At 37.4% G+C, this 24,286-nt stretch overlaps 1 protein-coding gene across 1 annotated transcript in view; it reads left to right on the top strand.

The window, feature by feature from the left end:
* The first annotated feature begins 396 nt into the window (after window positions 1-396).
* nox1 (NADPH oxidase 1) overlaps window positions 397-24,286 on the top strand; it is a 44,419-nt gene continuing 20,529 nt past the window's right edge. The window contains 7 exon segments of the mRNA XM_028815901.2: window positions 397-530; window positions 5,281-5,376; window positions 16,012-16,083; window positions 16,086-16,124; window positions 20,605-20,689; window positions 22,566-22,711; window positions 23,982-24,163. Of these exon segments, the coding sequence (XP_028671734.2) occupies window positions 486-530; window positions 5,281-5,376; window positions 16,012-16,083; window positions 16,086-16,124; window positions 20,605-20,689; window positions 22,566-22,711; window positions 23,982-24,163 (665 nt within the window). The 5' untranslated portion in view covers window positions 397-485.

Raw genomic sequence — 24,286 nt, 5'->3', positions numbered from 1 at the left:
AGCTTAAAGAAGTAATTTAAAATGTAAAGAACCTTTTCCAGAATGAAACCACATGCCACACAAGGAACAAGGAAAACTAAAAGTAACCATAAGGAACAAGGAAAAATAGAGTGTAAAAAAACTATACAAAATGTGTTTGTTTTTTTTGGGGTGGGGGGGGGGGGGGGGTTGTAAATTTAGATCACTTTAATAAAATCCATAGCACGGCTGTACAAATTATTGGATTTGTTATTTTGTCAAATTTGATCTGACGACTTTGTAAGAGATTAAGAGTATCCGCATCCTAAAAAGTCACCTGTGAGTTTCTTCGATTGCGGTAATTGTCTGCAAAAATAAAAATATTTCCTTGACATTCTTCCAGTTCATCAACACAGCGATTACATGAGGAGGGGAGGAGCCCCGGAGAAAACATGACCGGTATTTTAGCAAACGCTTATTACTGTCTGCAATTCCTTTGTAAGTAACAGAACACCAAAGCTGTCGGGATGAGCAATTGGATCATTAACAACGGGCCATCTGCACTCGTTCTGGTAAGAAATGTTTCTGTTTCTGACAAATGTATCTATAATTAGAACCGAAGACACAGCACCCTGTACCTGAGCTGTATACGTGTCGTAAAGTTTACTTTGTTAAGGAATAAAAAATGCAAATTACTATACTGCACATACTGTAACTAAGGAAATGTTACAGAAAGAAACGACAGAAAACCTTTTTGGATGAGCGCTCCGCATGAAAGTGCTACTGTATAAATAACCGATATAATGCTTTGAAAGACGCCACAAGTTACAGCTACTTTGCTTTTTGCGTGATACCCTAAGTAGAGTAATTTCGTATATATTCGCAAATACAAAACAGATTTTTTTTTTTCTGCTTCTACTCGTGTATATGTTAAAACACTTACAGTGTCTGCACCTGTAACTGTGTAGAAGATCGTTTATTAATATAAGTAATGTTAAAATATGTTCCTCTACCATGTCTTTCTTAAAATAAACTTGCAAAAGTCAGTAACTTTTAACTGGAGAAAGGGTCAGATCATTCAGTGCACTGTACTGCTAAGTGCTTGACACTGTTCCATAAAAATGTACAGAATGGTTTATACCTGACAATGGGGACGCGGCGACGTGCATCCAAAGTGATGAATTTCGAGGAGAGGCTGGTTACGTGGTTGCCAGAAAGATCAACGAGGCCGAATATAACGCAACAAGTAATTAAAGTTCAAGACAGACATGCAAAAATATTTGAAATGCATATATTCATCATGTAAGTCATTCCACTCACGATATCGCTCTTCCTTCACCGCTTTTGGCCACTCAACCTCCCTTTTTCCCTCTTAAAGTCAGTAAGAACAGGCACAATTGTCCCTCCATCAGCATAGCCTCACTTCTTCAGCTGAGAAATTGTTAGCTATGTGGGACTGACCAAACACTGTCACCTCATGACTAGGAGACTATCAACGCATCGATCGAATACGCCGTAACAAGTATGACAATGTTTTGGACGGTGATTGTCAACATAGAGTTTGCACGTTCTCCCTGTGTTGATTTGATAAACTGCAGACGCAAAATTGGTGGGCTGTATGCCGTACCATGGACTGGCACTTACATGAACTGCATAAGTAGACTAAGCACTTATTTGTATTATTTATTACCAATTTACTCTTAATGGAGCTTATTGCTTCATTAAACAACGTAGTTTTCATCTCACTCTGTAATGTTAAAATGCACTTCCCAAAAGAGACTGATATGTCATTTTCCGAAATTCTTCTGTAATGTCGAAATTTATACATTGTGCAGCTTTTTCTACATTGTCTTTTCCGGTTAACTGCGACTAACAATGTGTCATATAAGAAAAGAGACGCTGGTATGTCCTTGAGTGGGCATCATCATTTAATAAGTTCTTTATTCAGACAAAATCTGAATAAAGAATTTTAAGTGGGATATGTTCTTTGTAAAAGACACTCACACCTCTGACTTATCTTAAACAAAATATCAGTAATAAAAATAAAACTGCGATATTATGTATTTCCGAATACTAAGTAAAAGCAAAGATAATGTAAAAACTTTCAATTGTGATAGCACTTTTCAGTGGAAAATGACTGCAGACATAGGGTACCCAAGAGCTGATATTCCCTGCAATGACATCGAAGTCAGGGCGCAGGACCCGGGGAGGAGATGAAGGCGTCAACGGAGCGCTGCTGTGCAGTCTGCTGTAGGTTTTCTGCTTTAAGTTCTACCGCGAGGTCCAATGGTTCTCAATCAATTGGATTAAGTGGAATTGAGACTGTTATGCTATGCTACAACATCCAGCCATCCATCTTGTATCTTACCTCGTTATGTGGTCCAGGGACGTGAAGAGCGGGAGTCTGTTTTGGCAGCAATCGGTGGAAACCGGGGGAGACAGTTAAATGAGGTTTGGAATCTTCTGATATTAAATTAAAATAAAGTTTGTAGTCTATGGTACATTATGTGGTTAAGTCTTTCGAGTATGGATTTTCTAAACCTACTCTTTCTTGGTGAGAGTCTTGGGTAGCTAACCCGCCACTAAAAGCACACCCGAGCCACACGACGCGGGCGCAACCCGCACATAACAGGACGTTGTTCATTGGTCGGGTGGGAGTGGGCGTGGTTTTGAGTGTGACTGTTTGTGCAGTGCCAGCCTGGCGTCCCGTCCCGCTGCTTCTGTCTGGGTTGCGTGATGTCGACTGGATAGGCTTCAGCTTCGGCTTGATGCAATGATATGAGCATGCTCGTTAAAATGAATAGACGCATGAATGAGTAAAAACTAATGTACTGAATTGAGTTTACTTAGTTTTTTGAAGCTAAGCACATCTTAACCGGGTTGACATGATGCTTGAAATTCCGCTTCGTTAATTGTGTTTACTCAATTGGACTCGAATGGACATTGCGCGTTTGGGAAATGGAAAGATGAGTTAATATAATAGAAGCTAATATTTACAGAAAGAAATTATCTACAACATAAGTCAATTTGAAAATATAATTTTGTAAAACTGGAAGCTGTAAAAAAATATTAATTTATTAAATCAAAACAGAATCCAATACAATTTTTTAAATATATCTAATTTATTTAAAAAAAAGAAAAAAACATGCCCCCCATCATGGCACTAACATAAACATAAAATTAACAGCTCCGCTTTTAATTTTTTTAATGCGTTCGAGTTCAGATTCATTGTACCATATACAGTACATAGTAATTTCCTACATGCTTTTTTGACAGACAGTCATCTAATTTTTTATTTTCACGTATAGCCCAACTGATCTGACACTGCTATGATTTAGTGTAGGTTAAAAGTGATTGATGCACATACAGTATAGTTTGACTATCTGTCCATTTTCTAAACCCAGCAGCATCAGTCATAACACTGAAATCAGGCCCACTCCTTCATTAGTGTGTTTCCAGAAACCCATTTTTTATCTATTTAAAGGTGAAGCCAATCCCAGCAGAGCTGGTGCACAAGATCAAAACTAAACCAGAATAAAGGTGCCAGTCTGCCAGTGGGCACATTCACACACCTATACAGGTTCAATTTTGACACTTTTACATTAACACCAAGAACCAGAAGAAGAAATAATTTTTCTGTTGAATGCTAGAACTGTAAACGAGTTAAGAGGCATTACTTGAACGTTGATTGTAAAAGAATGATACTGACATACTTGATCATAGATTAATCCGTAATTGCTATATAACTAGGGTTGCCACACGTCCTTTATATACGGGACATGTCCCATATTGGACCATTTTGTCCCCTGTCTCGTACTGACCTTTCAGGGACACCCAAATGTCCCGTATTTAGTTCATTTTCAAATTTCGTAATAAAATGATATTTTTTCTACCTTCTTACGGTACTTAGTTGTAAGTTTATAAGTAATTATACTTTCTTTTCTCAGATTCTCTTGATGAAAATAACCCAAATGTAACAAGGAAACTAGTGTTTGCTGCCTATTTGCAACTTGTTCAGTTGCTCTGGTTGGTTGAGGACAGCGACACTCTTACCGTTTTGCTCTCCAGCCGTGCTGCTGTTGCAGTTCTGTATCAGCATTGAAACATTCAGCGTCAACAAAGTGTGTTGTTACTACTTGCCACGGCCCACTTTTTTCTAACTGCCTGTATTAAAATAATAATAATAATGTTTCTCTGTTGTCTGTATTAAATAAATATTTTCAAATGATTTCACTTTTACAGAATTATTTTTAGCTTGTATTAAATAATTTTCAAATGATTTTACTTTTGTTTTCCTCATAACCCATTAAAATCCTTGCTTTATGTTTTTAACTTATGTCTCTACTTTTTATAATATATTGGTCTGGGTGTGTAGGGGGCATATATAAATTTATTTATATATATGATAATATAGAGAGAGATTTTAAGAGTGTCCTGCACTTCTAATTTTCTAATCTGGCATATACATAACAGAAACAAAGCCTTTCTTAATATCTTGTTGGATAGCAGTAAGTGATTTACTGATGTGTTATAGACTATACTTGTGTTGGATACTTTGGAAGTAATAATGGGATCAAACTCAGTGTTTGCTATAGGGTCACACAGTAATGTCTGATTAATATATGCACCCAGGTTGTCCCTGTTCCAAAGTGTCACCCATATGCTGCAGCTAATTGTTCTTTGTCTTTATTTTTTATTTTATTATTTTTTATTTTCCCATATCATTACTTTATGCTGTGCTGGATTACTGTTTCTGCTTTGGTACTTGTCTTTGTACTGACATTCAGCATAAATTTAAGTTTCCAAGTCCCATTAAACACTATCGAATGTACTTTGTCTTGTGTTTATTATTTTTTAATTTACATGATCACCTTTCATTTTAGTTTTTACTATTGGAGCCCTTGTAGTAACAACTAAGTAACTTGTAGTTAATTAGTTTTGTTTTATGAAATTAGAATGAGACCGTACAAATTCAAATAAGCTGAACAAGGAAGCACAGAACACATCATGTTTGGAGTAGACTTGCAGACTTGTAGACTCAGTAAGAAGCCAGTCAGTGACCAAATCTTCTTTGAGGAGTTCCCAGGTTGGCACAGGATTTCTTGTACCAAGCAGAAAACAACTGAACTGCAGCATCTCAGAAATGGATCCTGAAACCTTTGAGGAAAAAAAAAAACAACAAATTGTGACACTAATATATTATCAATCTGTAGTTTTATGCACCGTGTTCATGTTTAAGTGCAACCAAGTCATGAAAGACTTGATTGCAAAATAGAAATTCACACAAAGTGATAAACATACTTGTTTGTTTTTTTTATGCAGATGGTCTGGATGGGAATCAACATATTCCTGTTTGTGTACTATTTCATTTTCTATGATCAAGGGCCTCAGTTTTACTACACTCGCCACCTTCTTTTGGTAAGTTTAATATGAATCAATATTCACTGTTGGTTTTTTTGAGGACATTGGAGTATAACACAGAAGTTCTGGTTGAGCAATTTTAGTTGTTGTGTATTCAAATAAACTACACCTTTTTATAGATAGGTGGCACAGTTGACAAGATCCACGTCATATATCACAAGTTTAAATGCACCTTCAGTGTGTGCATGCTATGATGAAGATTATGTTTCCTTGCCATGTTTTTTTTCCATCCTCTAAGATCTTATTTAAGGCAAATTGGTGCTGCTGGTATGGAGTTGAAACATTTAACCTGTGTTCTAAGGGGGATTTTTCTCAAACACTCACATTTCCTTTATCATCCTTATGATGTTGTAGGTCAGTAGTAATTGAAGTCATATTGTCACATGTACAGTACATATATAACTTTAATTTATTTAATAGAAAACATAAATCAACTTACTCCAGCTTCCATAATAACAGCAACAATTTATTTTGTGTATAGCCCAAAATCACACAAGGAAAGGCCTCATTGGACTTTAAGAGGCCCTGTTTCTTGATAACCTCCAGCCTTAACATCCTAAGAAGATCAGAAAAGGTCATTTAGAGCTGTCCCAGCATAGGTGGGCCATGAGTGGGCCCTGATGTGGACTATCATCCCATTCACTAATAGTTCTTCCTTGCACCCATACTTTCTGGCATGAGCTACAACTCCTGTCACTCTTACTGGATTAGGTGGGATAGAAAAAATGGATGAATGAATTTGGTGATTGTATATCATTCTGGTTAGTAGGAAATATATTATACTAGCAAAATACCCGCGCTTCGCAGCGGAGAAGTAGGTGTGTTAAAGAGGTTATGAAAAAGTAAAGGAAACATTTTAAAATAACGTAACATGATTGTCAATGTAATTGTGTTGTCATTGTTATGAGTGTTGCTGTCATATATATATACATATACACATTACACACACATATACACACATATACAGATATATTATATATACATATACACATATATTTTTTATATATATATTTTTTTATATATATATATATATATATATATATATATATATATATATATATATTATATATATATATATATACACATACATACATACATATACACACATAGATGCACTTACAATAACATAGAAATCAATATAAACAACATTAACATCATTATCATATGAGAATATGAAGTAATATATAAGAAGCACATTTCATATAAATATAAATTATTAAACAGTAAAATCTTCTTCTCTAATTTGCTACCGTGGCTTTTCGTTGGTCTGTCCAGGATTTTAAATCACATGTAGCTTGCAAAACCGTTTCACGTATTGACTTGAAATGTGGTACACATATAATACGTCACGTCTGCTATCCGCTTTATGGGTGATGAATGTATTACTCTTTTTATGTTTATTTTATTTTAGAATCAACTCCTATCTGCGCACACCAGGGCGGCCGTGGGCAGATGCATATGGTGTATTCACTCCATGTTATCGTGCATTGCGCTGTCACTGGTATTTTGATAAAAGAATTTGAACAATATATAAGAAGCGTATAAATTATTAAACAGTAAAACATTAACATTTAAGAAGTAAAGTTACATTGAGTACTACTGCAGTGCGTTCGGGTATACCTCATTTTTTTCTTTGCCCATTACATGCTTAAATGTATACATTTTTTGGTGTACCTACCCGAGAACACGCGACATATAACGACCGTGGGAGAAGCATGGATTTTAAACACGCGTTGAGTTCATCTGCTGGTCTCCCTCGTGGAATAACTGGTAATGTTTGACTAAATCTACAGCGAGTAAAACGACATTACCTCCTTTTTTTTTTTTACGATCTCTGAGATCTTGCTTTTTTCGGTTCAGGGCTTCATAAGCTCTTTTATGTTCAAGGTTGTACTTAATAAGTACTAATTATCCCAAACCATCATCTTTGAATGTTGCAAAGACTTTCGCCTTGTATGTAGATCGGGGTAATTACATTCATTGCATTCCTAGTCTGAATCACAATCTGATTGTATGGGTGGGTTACCTGGCACTGTAGGGTTGCCACCCGTCCTTTAAAATACGGAATCGTGCCGCGTTTGAGAATGAAATTGCGCGTCCCGTTTTGAATCAATACTGGACGGGATTTATCCCGTATTTTTTTTATCATTTTTTTTTTAAAGCAGCATGTCATGCAAATCATCCCACACGAATTTTATGAAGATGCCTCCTTTCCTACTTTTGATTGGGTAATACTTGATGTCATCATTAGTTTGATTGGTGTTTTTAACTGTCCAGTGAGGAGGGCGTGTCTTTTAAGTACAGTCTGCAAAGTGTTGCACTGATATGTTGCGTCAGCGCCATAGTTGAAGCCCTAACGTTGCGGTCAGCAAGTCGGCTAACATCCGCCATGTGCCGTCTTTCAGTTACGAGAAGCAGATCATAGAATGGTTGAAACTGTTGCCCCTAACGTTGCGCCACGGCGTGTGCTTCGTTTATACCTCGTGTCTTCTCATTAAACTTTTATCTCGCGAATATGTTATTGCAATCCACAGCGGGAGCGTTTCTATAAACTTAATTTAAACTTACGTTTTACACCGTGCTTTGTTTCCCTTATGAACATGCTTGTATGCTTAACTCGCTCCGTTCTCAATTGTTTAATTAATTTTTTGCTCTTCGCTGTTTTGCGGCTGTTCCTCCATTTCCCCCTACTTCGTTCTTTTATCATCGCGAATATGTTATTGCAATCCTTAACGGGAGCATTTCAATAAACTGATTGAAAATAGTTTTACATTTACCTTTTTAGTAAAAGGCGAGCTTTTTAAGCCTGAGAAATCACCCCGTAAATGCACACGTTTAATTGGACATGTGTTAATATGTATGGTTACACAGTATTAAAAGACAGTGAACAACGTCAGTTACCTTTCTTCCCGCGTTTGATAAAAGGTGAGCTTTTAAGCCTCAGAAATCACCCCGTAAATGCACACGTTTAATTGCACATGTGTTAATATGTATGCTCACACAGTATTAAAAGACAGTCAAAAATTAACGTCATTTACCTTCGTTCCCGCATGTGACTCGTGCTGTAAATGTCTTCCTTGTTTTTAGTTCACGTGATTACGTAGGGAGGCGTGATGACGCGATACGTGACTCCGCCTCCTCCATTACAGTGTATGGACAAAAAAATATGTTCCAGTTATGACCATTACGCTTTGAATTTCGAAATGAAACCTGCCTAACTTTTGTAAGTAAGCTGTAAGGAATGAGCCTGCCAAATTTTCAGCCTTCCCACTACACGGGAAGTTGGAGAATTAGTGATGAGTGAGTCAGTCAGTGAGTGAGTGAGTCAGTCAGTCAGTGGAGGGCTTTTGCCTTTTATTATTATAGATAAGCACTAATTGAAGTTATGTGTAATTTTGTGTCCTATGGTAACATTGTAGTAGGACCGCTGTTAATTTTAAGATGGAATCCTGCTTGGTGTCTTATACTTTGAAACATATGATCCTTTTGTCCCTTTGTGGAAATGGGGGCAGGTATAGAACATTAATGGAATACATTTTTTTATTGTTTGCTTTAAATTATTTGATTAGAAAAATGAACGAAATGACCAATAAAAATGAAAATCAATTTTTCCTTTACCACAGTGGCTAAAAGGTTAAAAAAGCAACTTCACAACTCAAGGGCACTTTTCTGATTTCACTGCCTGTGTAGAATTTGAGCATTCACCCCATGTTTGTGTCTGTTTTCTCTGGATACTCTGTTTTTTTCTCCTTCGTCTAAAATACTTACACAACACTGGCCCAGTAGTTTAAGTGTGCCCTTAATGGCCCCCTTATCCATAGGCTGGTTACTGCCTTGCACTGGTATTACCAAAACAGATTCTGATTCTCCATGACCTTGATTTGTTCAGTATACAAAACTTATTACACTGCTACTTACATTCATGTGAAAATGTAAGTACACCCCATGAAAATTGTTGACTTTTTCAATACATTTCAACAGGCAAACAGTAGATCTTCATGCAAACAGTGCCTACAAATAAGGCTGATATACTTGAATAAAAACACAAGGAAATTTTGCCTTTTCAATAGTTTATTAAAAAAAAATATCAAGAGATGTAATGGTCTACTGGGGAAAAAGTAATTACACCATTGGCCTTAGGACATGATTTTACCCCATATAGGTTAAATGGCTTCCTGAAGGCATTTTGCATAACTGCTGAGCAGTCTCTGACATCAACTCTGGCAAATTTTTGAGCGCTCCTCCATGCAAAATCCTTTCAATTGCATGGCACTTGTGGGTATTTATGTGTGTACTGCCCTGTTACAAATCCCCTAAATATATATAAAACAGGGTGGTTTTAAGTTCAGAGTTCAGCTGTTTCAGGTCAGCTGCATTCTGAAATGGATTATTCTCAGGCAAAACAACTACATTGCTTATTCAGGAAGACAGTTTAAAGAATACTTTAAGGCTAATGGAAATTGAGTCATGGAACAGAGAGTGGGCAAAGTATCACTCCGGGTGGGGCATGAAATGTGTAGAAAGAGGACAACAATGTAGGTTTAATAGTACGGGCAGTACATTGGCACAATCCTTCACCACAGTTCAAATCCTGGCCTGGTCCCCCTGTAAAGTTTTAAATGTTTTCCCAAGGTCTCTGTGTTTTTTATTAGTTTTGGTTACCTCTGTGCCCTCTCAAGTCATAAACACATATTCATGTATGTTAGTTTAATTGATATCTCCATATTTTCATGATAAGGGAGAGTGTGAGTGTGTCCTGTGATCAACTGGTACATCACCCAGGGATCGTGCCTTGTACCAAGTGCTGCTAGAATAGGCTAGATCTTTCTGCAGCCTTGAATTAGAATAAGTGATTAATGAATAAGAAGCAATGGATGGATGCTAATAGGACCCGGTCACACTGCTTTTTGATGGAGTGAGGAATTCATGGTTTGCAATTCGCTATGGTCTGCCACCTTTCTTGGGCACATCCAGTATATCGTGTGGAGGTTTTAAGGGACTGCAATTGTTAATGGAATAAATAAGTTAAACTTTTTCAATATTAAATAATTAAAAGGAAAGGTAAAGACAAAGCATTTAATCTGTTTGGTTTTAAGTAGATGTGTATTTTTCCATGGATTTTTATCATCTGAATAAAGCAATACTAATAGTTTGAACCGTACTTATTGTTTTCTTCTTCTAGTATTTTTACATTAAAGGGATCTTTTCTGATTTAATCTGAAAAATTTCTGCATTTGTTTATGTGGCTCAACATGTGTGTGATGCTATTTTAATAAGTGCCTAAATAACAGAGTTGTCACATACAAGCACTGCTTCTTCATTTATGGTACATTATGTAAGATGCTGCATTATTTACATTGTAAGTGCTTTTGACATTAAACCAGAATATGGGTTGGGTTCAAAAGAGAAAAGACTCTTCTCCCTTGTGAAAGCTGACTCAGACTCATAATAACAGGGGTTGCAGGTTATCTGAGTAATAGAGGGAAAACAAGTCCTTCAATGACCTTGTTTGCTGTATGTATTTTACATAATCGAGTTTCTGCAATTGTAGTTCAGCTCCCTCTATCTAGAACCTTGCACTGATGTTTCAGGAAGGTTTTGTATAAATCTGTTATTGACTGAGAACAGTTTCTAGTAGAATACCCCAGCACCACTAAGTTTAGCAGGAGGGAACAGTGAAGTGGATGTTATGGTAGTATCTACAGTTAGGTCCATAAATATTTGGACAGAGACAACTTTTTTCAAATTTTGGTTCTGTACATTACCACAATTAATTTAAATGAAACAACTCAGATGCAGTTGAAGTGCAGACTTTCAGCTTTAATTCAGTGGGGTGAACAAAACGATTGCATAAAAATGTGAGGCAACTAAAGCATTTTTTTAACACAATCCCTTCATTTCAGGGGCTCAAAAGTAATTGGACAATTTGACTCAAGGCTATTTCATGGGCAGGTGTGGGCAAGTCCGTCGTTATGTCATTATCAATTAAGCAGATAAAGGGCTTGGAGTTGATTTGAAGTGTGATGCTAGCATGTGGAAGATTTTGCTATGAACAGACAACATGCGGTCGAAGGAGCTCTCCATGCAGGTGAAAGAAGCCATCCTTAAGCTGCGAAAACAGAAAAAACCCATCCGAGAAATTGCTACAATATTACAAGTGGCAAAATCTACAGTTTGGTACATCCTGAGAAAGAAAAGCAAGCACTGGTGAACTCAGCAACGCAAAAAGATCTGGACGTCCACGAAGACAACAGTGGTGGATGATCACAGAATCCATTTCCATGGTGAAGAGAAACCCCTTCACAACAGCCAACCAAGTGAACAACACTCTCTAGGGGTAGGCGTATCGATATCCAAGTCTACCATAAAGAGAAGGACTGCATGAAAGTAAATACAGAGGGGTGCACTGCAAGGTGCAAGCCACTCATAAGCCTCAAGAATAGAAAGGCTAGATTGGACTTTGCTAAAGAACATCTAAAAAAGCCAGCACAGTTCTGGAAAAACATTCTTTGGACAGATGAAACCAAGATCAACCTCTACCAGAATGATGGCAAGAAAAAAGTATGGAGAAGGCGTGGAACAGCTCATTATCCAAAGTATGCCACATCATCTGTAAAACACGGTGGAGGCAGTGTGATGGCTTGGGCGTGAATGGCTGCCGGTGGCACTGGGACACTAGTGTTTATTGATGATGTGACACAGGACAGAAGCAGCCGAATGAATTCTGAGGTGTTCAGAGACACACTGTCTGTTCAAATCCAGCTAAATGCAGTCAAATTGATTGGGCGGCATTTCATGATACAGATGGACAATGACCCAAAATATACAGCCAAAGCAACCCAGGAGTTTATTAAAGCAAAGAAGTGGAAAATTCTTGAATGGCCAAGTCAGTCACCTGATCTTAACCCAATTGAGCATGCATTTCACTTGTTGAAGACTAAACTTTGGACAGAAAGGCCCACAAACAAACAGCAACTGAAAGCCGCTGCAGTAAAGGCCTGGCAGAGCATTAAAAAGGAGGAAACCCAGCATCTGGTGATGTCCATGAGTTCAAGACTTCAGACTGTCATTGCCAGCAAAGGGTTTTCAACCAAGTATTAGAAATGAACATTTTATTTCCAGTTATTTAATTTGTCCAATTACTTTTGAGCCCCTGAAATGAAGGGATTGTGTTAAAAAAATGCTTTAGTTGCCTCAACATTGTTATGCAATCGTTTTGGTTCACTCCACTGAATTAAAGCTGAAAGTCTGCACTTCAACTGCATCTGAGTTGTTTCATTTAAAATTAATTGTGGTAATGTACGGAACCAAAATTAGAAAAAAGTTGTCTCTGTCCAAATATTTGTGGACCTAACTGTACACTGTTAGGAAAGTCACATGTCAAATATTGCCAGCAAACCAATTAGACAATGTTAAGAAAAACATAATGCCAAGCACACTCAGGAATCATCCTGATAGTCATTCTGAGCAACTGTTTAGCCAGAAAGACCTAAATATACAGGTGTAGGAGTGTGTAAATTCTAATACTCAGTGTCCCAGATAAATTTGGTAATGTACAGAACCAAAATTAGAAAAAAGTTGTCTCTGTCCAAATATTTATGGACCTAACTGTATATCAAGAGTATATAGATGCTGGCTGTTATTTGACTAATAAATATAAACTAATTCTATTATGTAACAGCATGGTATATCGGTTAGTATTGTTACCTCACATTTCCATAGACTTGAATTTGATTCCCAGCCTGGTCACTGCCTTTGTAGATTTTTATGTCCTAAGTGTACCCATATGGAATTTTTCAGATACTCCAGGTTCTACCCACATCCCAAATACTTGTTGCTGGATTAATTGGTGTGTGAATTTGGCTTGGAGAAGAGTTTTCTGCACTGGATTGTCTTCACATACAGGGTTAGTTCCTGCTGGGATAGGAATTTTTCAATATAACCTTCTAACAAAAAAAATGGGTGTTTCCAAAATGGATGGATAGATTCTATTATTGAGAAAATAAGGCTTATGCACCCCACTGTCTCTTCTGTCAGAGTTCATAAGGAATTTCTCAAGGATTGATTTTGTCAAAAAAAAAGACTTCGGCTACACAAACAGTAAGTTTCTTAGCACAAACAAAGCATTACCTGTATACAATATTATAAAAAAAGATTGCCCTACTTTTATCAGACAGGGAAGCCACATTATGAGAGTTTTTTTTTTGTTAAATTCTTCTCCAGCATCCAGATGTGCATTTTGTATACTCTTTATATTTTATTTTCCTCTAAAGGCCAGTTTCTGTTTCAATTCAAAATGGCTAATAATCAAACAGGAAGCATTTGTCTTTTGTTCATTCCCTTTCTTTTATGACCTTATTAAGAAACAAAATTTCCTTACCAAAGGCCTTTTCAGAAAAGGCTAACTTTGGAATTCCCCAGTTTTGGACAAGATGACATGACTGATTTTTTTGTACAAAGGTGTGTGTGTGTACAGTCCTTGAAAGGTCTTTTTAAGATGAGCACATGAAAGAGGCATGTGAAATCAGATAATGTCACAAAAAAGGTATGCAGTATAACAAATTAAAATAACTAAAGGGTGGAGCAGAATAAATCTGTACATCTTTCCAGGAAGGATTATGCACAGACAATGAGGTATGAATTACTGGTGAGAAAACTTGTCTTTGAGTTGAGGTTATTTTATTGTTGTTTGTCACTGAAATTCTTACATTTGTCATTAGTATAGCAGGTGACGTTAAGTCAAAGGGTAATGAAAAATGGGATGTACCAATGCTACTAGCTCTATAATACACTTTAAAAGTACAGAATAATGATATAACTGACAAGTGTAAGTTATTTAGCAGTCATCTCAAAGTTGTGCAGTCAAATCATTGGTGACCTCTAACCCCAAGAAGCTCAAGCAATCAGGTAATTCCGTCATTGATGACTGTTTAACTGAGATAAGCTATAACACTCTAATCCAAAAACAGCAGACCTTTTGCTGCTATAATTCACTCTCAATCTGGTTTCGTGCCCAGTCCCGCAAAAACCAGTCACAGTTCACGGAATCATCTGTCTCATTATATCAATGCTCTTGGAAGCCTACTTTTCAATACAGTACATACATATCTTAAGCTAAGGGGCCATAGTAAAAACATACCATTCGTGACCAAAAGTATATGTACCTTTAGATGTGTGTTATTACACAGAAAGAGATATTCTATTTCACCAGAAAGAAATATGGTGCTATAATACATGGTACAATATTGTAAACAATTGGTAATGCATTCAATAAATCTGGGTCACAAATGTATCTCATTAAACTACAGCATGTACAACACAGGGCTATGAAAAACAATGGACTGTAGTATCCAATAATAATAATAATAATTCATTACATTTATATAGCTCTTTCTTCACTACTCATAGTAAGTGGGGGAGTCATTTCTGCCACCACTAATGTGTAGCACCCACCTAGATGATGCAATGGCAGCCATTTTTGCGCCAGTATGCTCACCCACATTAGCTATTGGGAAGTGAAGTGGTGAGAGAGATAACCAATTAAAGACATGGGATGATTAGGGAATCAGAATGACTAAGCTGAGGTAGGAAATTTTAGCCTGGACATCAGGATACACCATGCTGTTTAGGAAGGATGCCCAGAAATCTATTATGACCACAATGAGTCAGGACCTTGGTTTTACGTCTCATCTGAATGTCGGCGCCATTTTTACAGCACAGTGCTCCATTACTGCACTGGGGCATTGGGATCCACATCTAATGCAGCAGGTATCTACTATAAAAGGACATTTCCAAATATCAATATTTGGGGGTAAAACCCCACACAATAGAAACACTAAATACCCCAGAATTGCAAAAATACTTTGATGGATTTGATTGAAATTTGCTAAGAAAAAGAAATCTACCAAAAAAATAGTGTTTTTTTATATTTGTTGACACATTTTTCATCCATCCATCCATCCATTTTCTAACCTGCTGAATCCGAACACACGGTCATGGGGGTCTGCTGGAGCCAATCCCAGCCAACACAGGGCACAAGGCAGGGAACCAATCCCGGGCAGGGCGCCAACCCACCGCATGACACACACACACCCACACACCAAGCAACACACTAGGCCAATTTAGAATCGCCAATCAACCTAACCTGCATGTGTTTGGACTGTGGGAGGAAATTTGGAGTACTTGGAGGAAACCCACGCAGAACACGTGGAGAACATGCAAACTGCACATAGGGAGGACCCGGGAAGCAAACCCGGGTTCTCCTACCGAGAGGCAGCAGGCGCTACCACTGCACCACCGTTATATGGTTATATTTATATTATGCTGACTTATACACTCTGCACTTAGAGCATGGTTTATGCAAATGAATATCTGGGCAGAAGCGGTTGACGGGGCCGCATGAATAACAGCAGTACCAATAGGGGTGGACATATATGGGGAAAGCTGAGCCTCCACCAAGGATTTAACCTTGGAACTTGACAATGCTGTGGCATGAGGTGGGGGGGGGGGTGGGGCAGGGGGGGGGGGGTTAATGCACTTTTTACTTTTGCTTTTTTCAGTTATGCATTTTTAAAACATTCCACTCATGCTTAGGTACTGCTATTCAGTGGCTGTGATTCCTTTGTATTTCAGTCAGCACTGGCATGGGCACGAGCACCAGCTGCTGTCCTCAACTTTAACTGCATGCTGATTTTACATGCCTGTGGTGCCGGAACCTGTTATCCTTCATCCGAGGCTCTACAGCGGTAAGTGTTAGCCGATCGTTGTATCCAAAGAAACTTAAATTCAAGAACATACAGTAAAAACTATTAAAAACATTTTCAGTTAGACATTTGATAGGATTATTAGGGTTAGTTAAATGCAATACTGATTGATTATGTAAATTAATGGGATTGTTTTCTTTCCATTAGTACTGTATTCATTAATGCAGTCTGTTGTGAACCGTGGATTATGTCCTTCTTCTTATTTGGAATTTTACCTGTCATCACCAGTGATAAACATTCCTATTTTCAAGCATTATTTCTGCATGAAAAACATTTTTGATTTATCCATATTGTACTTTCAGTAAAAAGGTTTGCCGCATAGTTCTAGGATTTCAGTGCATCGCTCTAAACTGTCCTAATTGAACCAGCACTATACAAAAATAAACTGAATTGAATTATTGAACTGTACTGAACCTTAACAGCAGCATGTTTATGTGAAGAGGTGGCACAAGTGGGTGAACTGACTCTGGTCCACTTCCCAGTGTTTACTTAAATGCATTGGTCTGTTTCCATGTTAATAAAGGTCTGAGAAGTTAGGTAACTAAAACAAGAGGGCTTTGTTGAATCTAGACAAGGACAGCAGATAAAAAAAAACTCTGGATTTGATGTGTTTTGATGTTAAAAATTTAAAATGCTTATCACTTACCCTTTGATCCTCACCCACAACAGTGACTCATCCGTATGTATGATTTTTCCACAACAGGTCTGAAAGAATAGTCAGTTGCAAGTAAGCAAATTAATGTGTAAATAAATAAAAAAGAAAACATAATCAAAGAGTTGAACTGATACAAAGGTATAAGAAATCAAAGGAAGATCCGATTAAAACTGTATGTTGTTTTCCCTCCTGACCTCCCAATATCATTTTCCTGTTATTTTTGAAGTTTTTTTTCAAGTTTGTCAGGGTTTGCTGACCAAACACAACTTGTGTTAGAAAGCCTGATGTATTCTTTTCATGATTTATCACCAATTTTGTGTATACAAAAACCTGGCCAGGAAACCTCCACCATACCTAATTAATGAGAGACATCTAAGTCATATGCATTATAAAATATAACGTATGAGTGCTTCTTTAGGGTAAGTAGGGTAATGCAGTAGATCTGTGTTAAATTCATCAGCTTCCTTCAATTTTGCAAATTCTTCCTGTGCTCATGAGGGCTTCATGACCAACTTGGACATACTGTCTGGTCAGTTGGTCACAGTGTGTAAGTGTCATCTGTGATAAACTAAGAGATCTTCAGGTACAGATCTCCTGCTTTGCACTTTTTTCAACACTATTGGTTGACCTGATGGATTTATTAAAGAGTGACTAGTGTATGATGCAATTTTAATTATAAAAAATATATACCTGTTTTATTGTTATCTGATTGAGTTTGTCTATTTAGCGGGGTGTTGTCCAGAACTGGAACTATTTCTGATCCAACCACATGCTTAGTGCTTTGTAGTCCTGAGATGAGCTCCTACCCCTGAGAAGGCCTTCCTAGTTTAGTGGAGAAAAGCTCGATATATACTCCACATACATGGCTATTGTGTAGTTGTAGTTTGTGTCAGTGAACAAGAAGGTTGCCGCCAAGTAAATTTGTGTTGCAAAATATAAATTTCATTGTTAATGAATATATAGTGTGATGGATGGCCGGGGGCCCATGCCTGGCCGGGATGCCCCTTCACTATATATGCCAGGGGGACAAGGGTGGGAAGCCCAGTATCTCCCCACTGGAATGCTAGATGGCAGCCTCCCTGGGTTGCAGCGGTGCCTCGGACTCCCCCAGGGCTTCATGGGGATTGGAGTTCTGTGCAGCTCTGTGGGGTTCCGCAGGCGCCGCCAGGGGGGGTGCTGCAACAGGAGCGGCTGGGCCCTTTTGGGGCACTGGTTGTCCTCTACCGGAAGTGCAGCCGGATGTCGAAAATCAACTACCTGGAGCACTTCCGGGTACCCAATAAAAGGGAGCCAGCGACCACCACTCAGCGGCCAGTCAGGTGGAAGGAGGACAAAGCTGTGGAGGAGTAGTGGTGAAAGAGAGAGGAGTGTGGTGACACAGTGCTTAGTGCTTGGGACTGTGTTGTGGCTGGAGGGATTACAGGAAAGACGTGCCCTCCAGGCTGAAGAAAAATAAAAGTCTTTTTATTTTATTCATGCCAGCCTGTGTCAAGTCTGTGCCGGGTCAGGCACAATATAGTACCTTTCTTACAATAGCTATAAATGATGAAGAACATTTAGTCATCCTAGAACTGGTTAGTGTGTTGCTCAAAGAACGTCACCTAGTGATCCTTTAGTCCTTAGAGAGACTTAAGTGCTCATTCAGGAAAACAATGTCAATTACTTTCAGGGGTATAACTTGGAGGAATACCTATCTGATCTAAATCTAAGCAGTAAATTGTTACTTTGGATTTCTATTCCACCAAAATATTGTCCATAACAAACATACTGCGGTACCCTGGTCTAAGGGGCAATAATCAACTCTGGATGTTGGAAGAGAGAGGTGCTAAGCATGTCCTACTAATTAGCTCCTTTCTTCTAAAATTAAGTTTCAAAGTGCTGTATATGATTTACCTTTAAAATGCTATAACCAAGCAATCAGACATAAATGCTATATAAAAATTACATTTATAACTAAAAATGAACTCATAATGTTCCAGACAAAAATTAAATATATTAAGAAAAAATGGAATTCTCTTTACTTGCATCTCGAAAAAATTAATAGTTCCTACTATGGGGTAAAAATAACACAAAACAGGTTGTTTCTGCAACACTAATGACAATTATTTGTATTATTACTTTCTATAATTATTTCTGTAGTTACTGAACCTGCTTCTTCCAGTTTGGGTTACATGGAGCATCAGACAATAGCAGGAACCTGCCGTGGATGTAGCATCAGGGCATTCAGAGGGAACACAAACGCACACACTCACGCTCACTCATACAAGGCTAGTTTAGAGTCACCTAACCATACCTGCACATCTATTGGACATATGGGAAGAACACAAGTACCCTGAGGAAACACAGAAGCACAGGGAATGTGTAAACTCTGCACCGACAGTACTGAAATTTGAACCCTGTCCCTTGTAGCTGCGAGTCTACAGTGGTAACCACTGTGCTCTAGAGCCATCCAAAATATGAATGTTTGAATATTTACTGTACTTACCCATTGATTTTTCTATGATGTTATTATCAAAGGGCATCACTGTAGCACAAAGGTCAGTGCTGCTTATTCATAGATCCAGCAATCTGGGTCTAAATCCCACCATGAATGTTATCAGTGTAGAGTTTGCATGTCTTCCCAGTGTATGCATGGGTTTTCTCCAGGTACTCTGGCTTCCCAAAATGGGCCCTGTCTGAATGTGATTGTGAATGATACGTGAATGGTCCTGGTGATGGACTGGTGCGCTGTTCAAGGCTCTTTTCTGCTTTGCTGCTAAAATAAACTTGGGGCTTCCATGACCCTGATTTGGCAGACTTGAGAGTGTTATGTTATGTAAATACAGTACCTAATCCTTGACATTTAGATATTTTCATTTTAGAAGATATTCTAATGAATGTGTAAAGTTAAAAGTGACTACTAAATGTTAAAGTGATAAACATGAGTTTAGTGTAGAAGAAAGTAAGGTTAGGGTAGTGCAGTGGTTAGCATTTGTTTCACATCTGCAGGGCTATGCGAACAATTTTTAACTCAATCACTAGACAATTTATATGGCATGTACACCTTCTCTTTCCTGTTTATACTGGCTTTCACCATATACTAATAATTTGAAAACTAGTATATTAGTTTGAATGGTGTCTCTTAATTAATCTTGTGAGGTGGAGTTTGAGTTTGTTTAGTGAATGACCAGTAACTAACCAGAGCTGGTTCATGACTTGTGTACAACCCTGCCAGCTCACTTTGACCTTGCAATTGTGGCATGTAGGTCAGAGCAGATTCAAAAAAGAGACAGAAAAATTGATAAATAGGCTCAGGAATTTATATTTGCAGTCCAGTAGACAAAAGGCAGAGTAGCAAGGTACAGTACACAAAAGAAACAACCATAATAGGAAGTTATAATTTCTGGTGCAGAACCTTCTGATAATGTATGAACTCCATCCATCCATCCATTTTCCAACCCACTGAATCCGAACACAGGGTCATGGGGGTCTGCTGGAGCCAATCCTAATGTATGAACTCAAAAAATAAAATTTAATTTGTGTAATCATTTAGGAAAAGAAAAATATCATCCTGTCGCAGAATATTTAAAAAAATCTAAGAATGATAGTTTGAAGTAGGAACAGAACTGAACTGAATAGACTTTAAAACATATAGCATTCTTACATCCATTTAATCTAATTCAGGGTTTTCTGGGAGACCAGAGTCAATTCTGGCAGCACCATTGCACAATGCAGAAAACAGCCCAGAACAGGGCTCCAGTCTAAGGCAGGAAATTTACACTTTAAAACACATTATAATTTCACAATGTTACTTTTTTTTGACTGCAGTGCTTCAAGAGATCAATGAGGAAACAGCTGGATAAAAACTTAACGTTCCATAAGCTGGTGGCCTACATGATTGCTCTGATGACAGGTAAGATAATGGTGTCCTGCTCCAGGCCAGCTTTCACACATGTACACAGTATAAACATAATGGGAGGACCACACCAATAGACGTCTCATGTCAGGACTCTCCAAATCAAGCACCAAGAACCTTGGTCCAAGTGAAGTTTCTAGTCCAATGTCCTTGTGCTGAGAATAAGCCATTCACCCCAATAAACTCTCACATCCTATTCGTTTAGAACAGTGGTTCCCAAACTCGGTCGTAGGGAACCACTGTGGCTGTAGGTTTTTGTTCCAACCAGATTCAGAATCGGTGATAATAATCGATAACAACTGATCTCATTTAATTAGCTGGTCTTTTTTATTCTTCTCCTATTTCTGCATTCAGAAAAACAACTGTATGGTTTTTACATTTATTAAGACATTTAGAAATATTTCTATTTTTTTCTAAAGCTATAAATGATAAACTCTTTTTGTTGTTTTCCTATTATTTTCCCCCTTTCATGTGTAGTTTGCTCCCTTCATTTAACCCTAATAGTGACAATTAACAACCAGCACAGCAGACACCCGGAATGATAAAAGCTGCAACAATGTCAGTGTCAGGCCCGCTAATTAGTAAATAATCAATTAAATAACCAGAATACCTTAGAAAAGCACTGGTCTACTAGAATATCCAAAATCACAATCAGTCAAGATTTAAAGGTTCTGTTCTATTCTCCACCACACTACTTGCTAACTGATTCCTATGTTTCTTTGTGTGAGGAAAAAACTTTCTAACTTTTCTGCAAAATATGCCCTTAACAAGTATCCATTTGCATCTCTGTGTTCTTTTTGAAGTAATTATTATAAAGTAACAGCCTGAATCCACTGTACTAATTCCATTCATAATTTTAATCTCTAAAATCAAGTCACTTACTAATCTCTGTTTGCTTAAACTAAAAAGATTTAACTCCTTCGATCCCTTCTCATGACTCCTACATCTTAGTCTTGAATCAGCCTAAATGCACTCCTCTGGACTTTGACTAAAACTGCTGCATCTTTTTTTGTAATATGGAGACCAAAACTGTACACAGCACTTCAGGTAAGGCCTCACCAGTGTGTTATATATCTTAGCCATAGCCTCCCTTGACCTGTACTCCACACATCGTGACATATAACTTAACATCCTATTAGCCTTCTTGATCACTTCGGTACACTGTCTTTCTCTAGGTAGTGATGAGTCCACTATGACTCCTAGGTCCTTCTCATAAGGGGTAATTTATAGTTTCAGACCTCCCGTTGTGTTTTCAAATCTAACATTTCTATTTCCTATGTGTAATACCTTTCATTACTTACAGTACATTAAAGCCTGTATGCTGTCCATGTCCTTCTGTAATAAAACTTTTCTGTAGCTTACATCATGATTGCATACATTCTCAGTTACAGAATTACCAATTACTTGTCGTCTAACATTTTGATTTAATTTTATGTGTAGCTATTTTTTTGTTTAGTTTTTGGTTTTGTATAATGTGTGTGTAACTTTTGCAGAATGATTTATTGCTATGCATTCACTACATTCCTCATTAATCATTAAAGAATGCCCACATTTTGTCACGTAATATTGGGTAAGCTTGTTTTTAATCACAGTGCCAGACAGTGGTGACATGTTGCATGTTAGTAGGACATGCAAATAACAGTTTCAATGTATTCTGCATAAGTGACGATAATAATTCTACTTTAATTTACATTTTTAACAAGATTATTGCTGATATGTCTGTTACTTTTTTGTTTTAAGGATCAGCTGTTAATTACCGTAATTTTCCAATTATTAAAGGGATAAAGACCTGATATTATTGTGATTTTATTTAAGGTGTGATCTCTTTCTCTCTCTTTTTCTCTCTGTGTTACATTTGATATCCACCTCACAGCTGTGCACACCATTGCTCATTTGTTTAATCTGGAATGGTTCAACAACAGCAGACAAGGAAAATATGACGTCCTCAGCACTGAGCTCTCTGAGATCGGAGATAAACCTAATGAATCCTTTTTGAATCCAATCCGCTCCACTAACACAGTAAGTATTACACCATAAAGAAAACATTATGTTAAAAGTAACTGAGCTACTGATCAGAAGTCGAAACTCATGCTGAATTCATACAATTACTGAATAGGCCTACTGAATTTTGAAAAGAAGGATGGGAGATTTTCTTTTGGTAAATGAGTGGACCATTTGCCCTTCAAGATCAATTAGACAACCAGTAAGTTATACAAGTTTACAAAATGAAGGATGTTCATCTTTCACTTACAGAATATCTATGTCTGTGGCAATGCTGGTTGTTGTGGATGAAGATTCAGACAGCATCTACAGAGTTTATTTAAAAAGAGTATTAAGGCATTTCCCTTTAATGATCTTAAGGAACGATAGGAAAGGAAACATTCAATTAAAATGTCATAAAAAATGGAAATCAGCCATTCTTAAAATACTTAAGACAGATAGATATGCACCCAGTATACACCAGTGCAGCTAAAAATATTCAAAGATCACATATTTCTCATGTAAAATTCTCTTAAATATACCCAGGCCAAGATCCAATCAAGCACTTACATTGGTCATTCACATGTTTTGGAAATGTCCTACACTTAAACAATTTTGGTCAAACATTTTTGTTTATCTCCCTGGATCTCTTTGAATATAAAATCACTAGTAATGCTTTAACATCAAAATTTTAGGGAGATCAAACCGTGCTATTAAAAATTGCTTATAGTACCCCACACCATACTACTTGCACAAATACTTATTTGGCTCAGTTGGAAGAATCCCAATCCACCTTTTATAACTTATAGGGAAAGCAATGTTTTATATTATCTCAAATTTAAAAACTCTCTTCATGAGGATCTGTTCAGAATTTGTTTTAGAACTTGGCTGGAGCTCATTGATGTAATTCTAAAGTAAACATGCCAGCCCTGCACTCAGCCTTTTTACTTTACTCACTGTTTAAACCTGTATAAAGAACCATTTTAAACAGCAGAAATTTTTTACCTTTTAAACTGGAGAAATTGTGTTCAAGATGAATGTCTTTCCCTAAAGCAGAATATCATACACGAATCTCATAATGCATTCAAAAGACAATTTCCCCTCATGGATTAACAAAATATATCAAATCAAAATAGAAAATACAAACATCAGGACCACAGTGTTTCATTTGTACAATAAGAGTGTCTCCTTTTGGAACTGTAAAAATCAAAGAAGAGATGGTAAGCTTTCAATTGAATGTGCAGTAAATATTTTAAGTAAATTAATGTTTGCAATTGACAATGACTTCTTCCTGGTTTTCTTTTGTTAGACACCAACACATGTGGCATTTATCACTATCGCTGGACTTACAGGGGTCATCATCACTCTGGCCCTCATCCTTATGATCACTTCATCTATGGAAGTAATCCGGCGCAGCTATTATGAAGTCTTCTGGTACACCCACCACCTTTTCATCATCTTTTTTGCTGGGCTTGTGTTCCATGGTGCTGGGTGAGCAATTTTTTCATTTTGACTTTAATTTGTGAAACACTCATTAAGTAAAAAAACAACTAATCATACAATGACAGGATTGTCACAGGGTGCTGGGTCAGCCAAAGTTGTGAGAAGACCAAA

This window comes from Erpetoichthys calabaricus, chromosome 12 (genome assembly GCF_900747795.2).
Source record: "Erpetoichthys calabaricus chromosome 12, fErpCal1.3, whole genome shotgun sequence".
Classification (NCBI taxonomy): Eukaryota; Metazoa; Chordata; class Cladistia; order Polypteriformes; family Polypteridae; genus Erpetoichthys; species Erpetoichthys calabaricus.
This window is presented reverse-complemented; position numbering and strand designations above follow the sequence as displayed.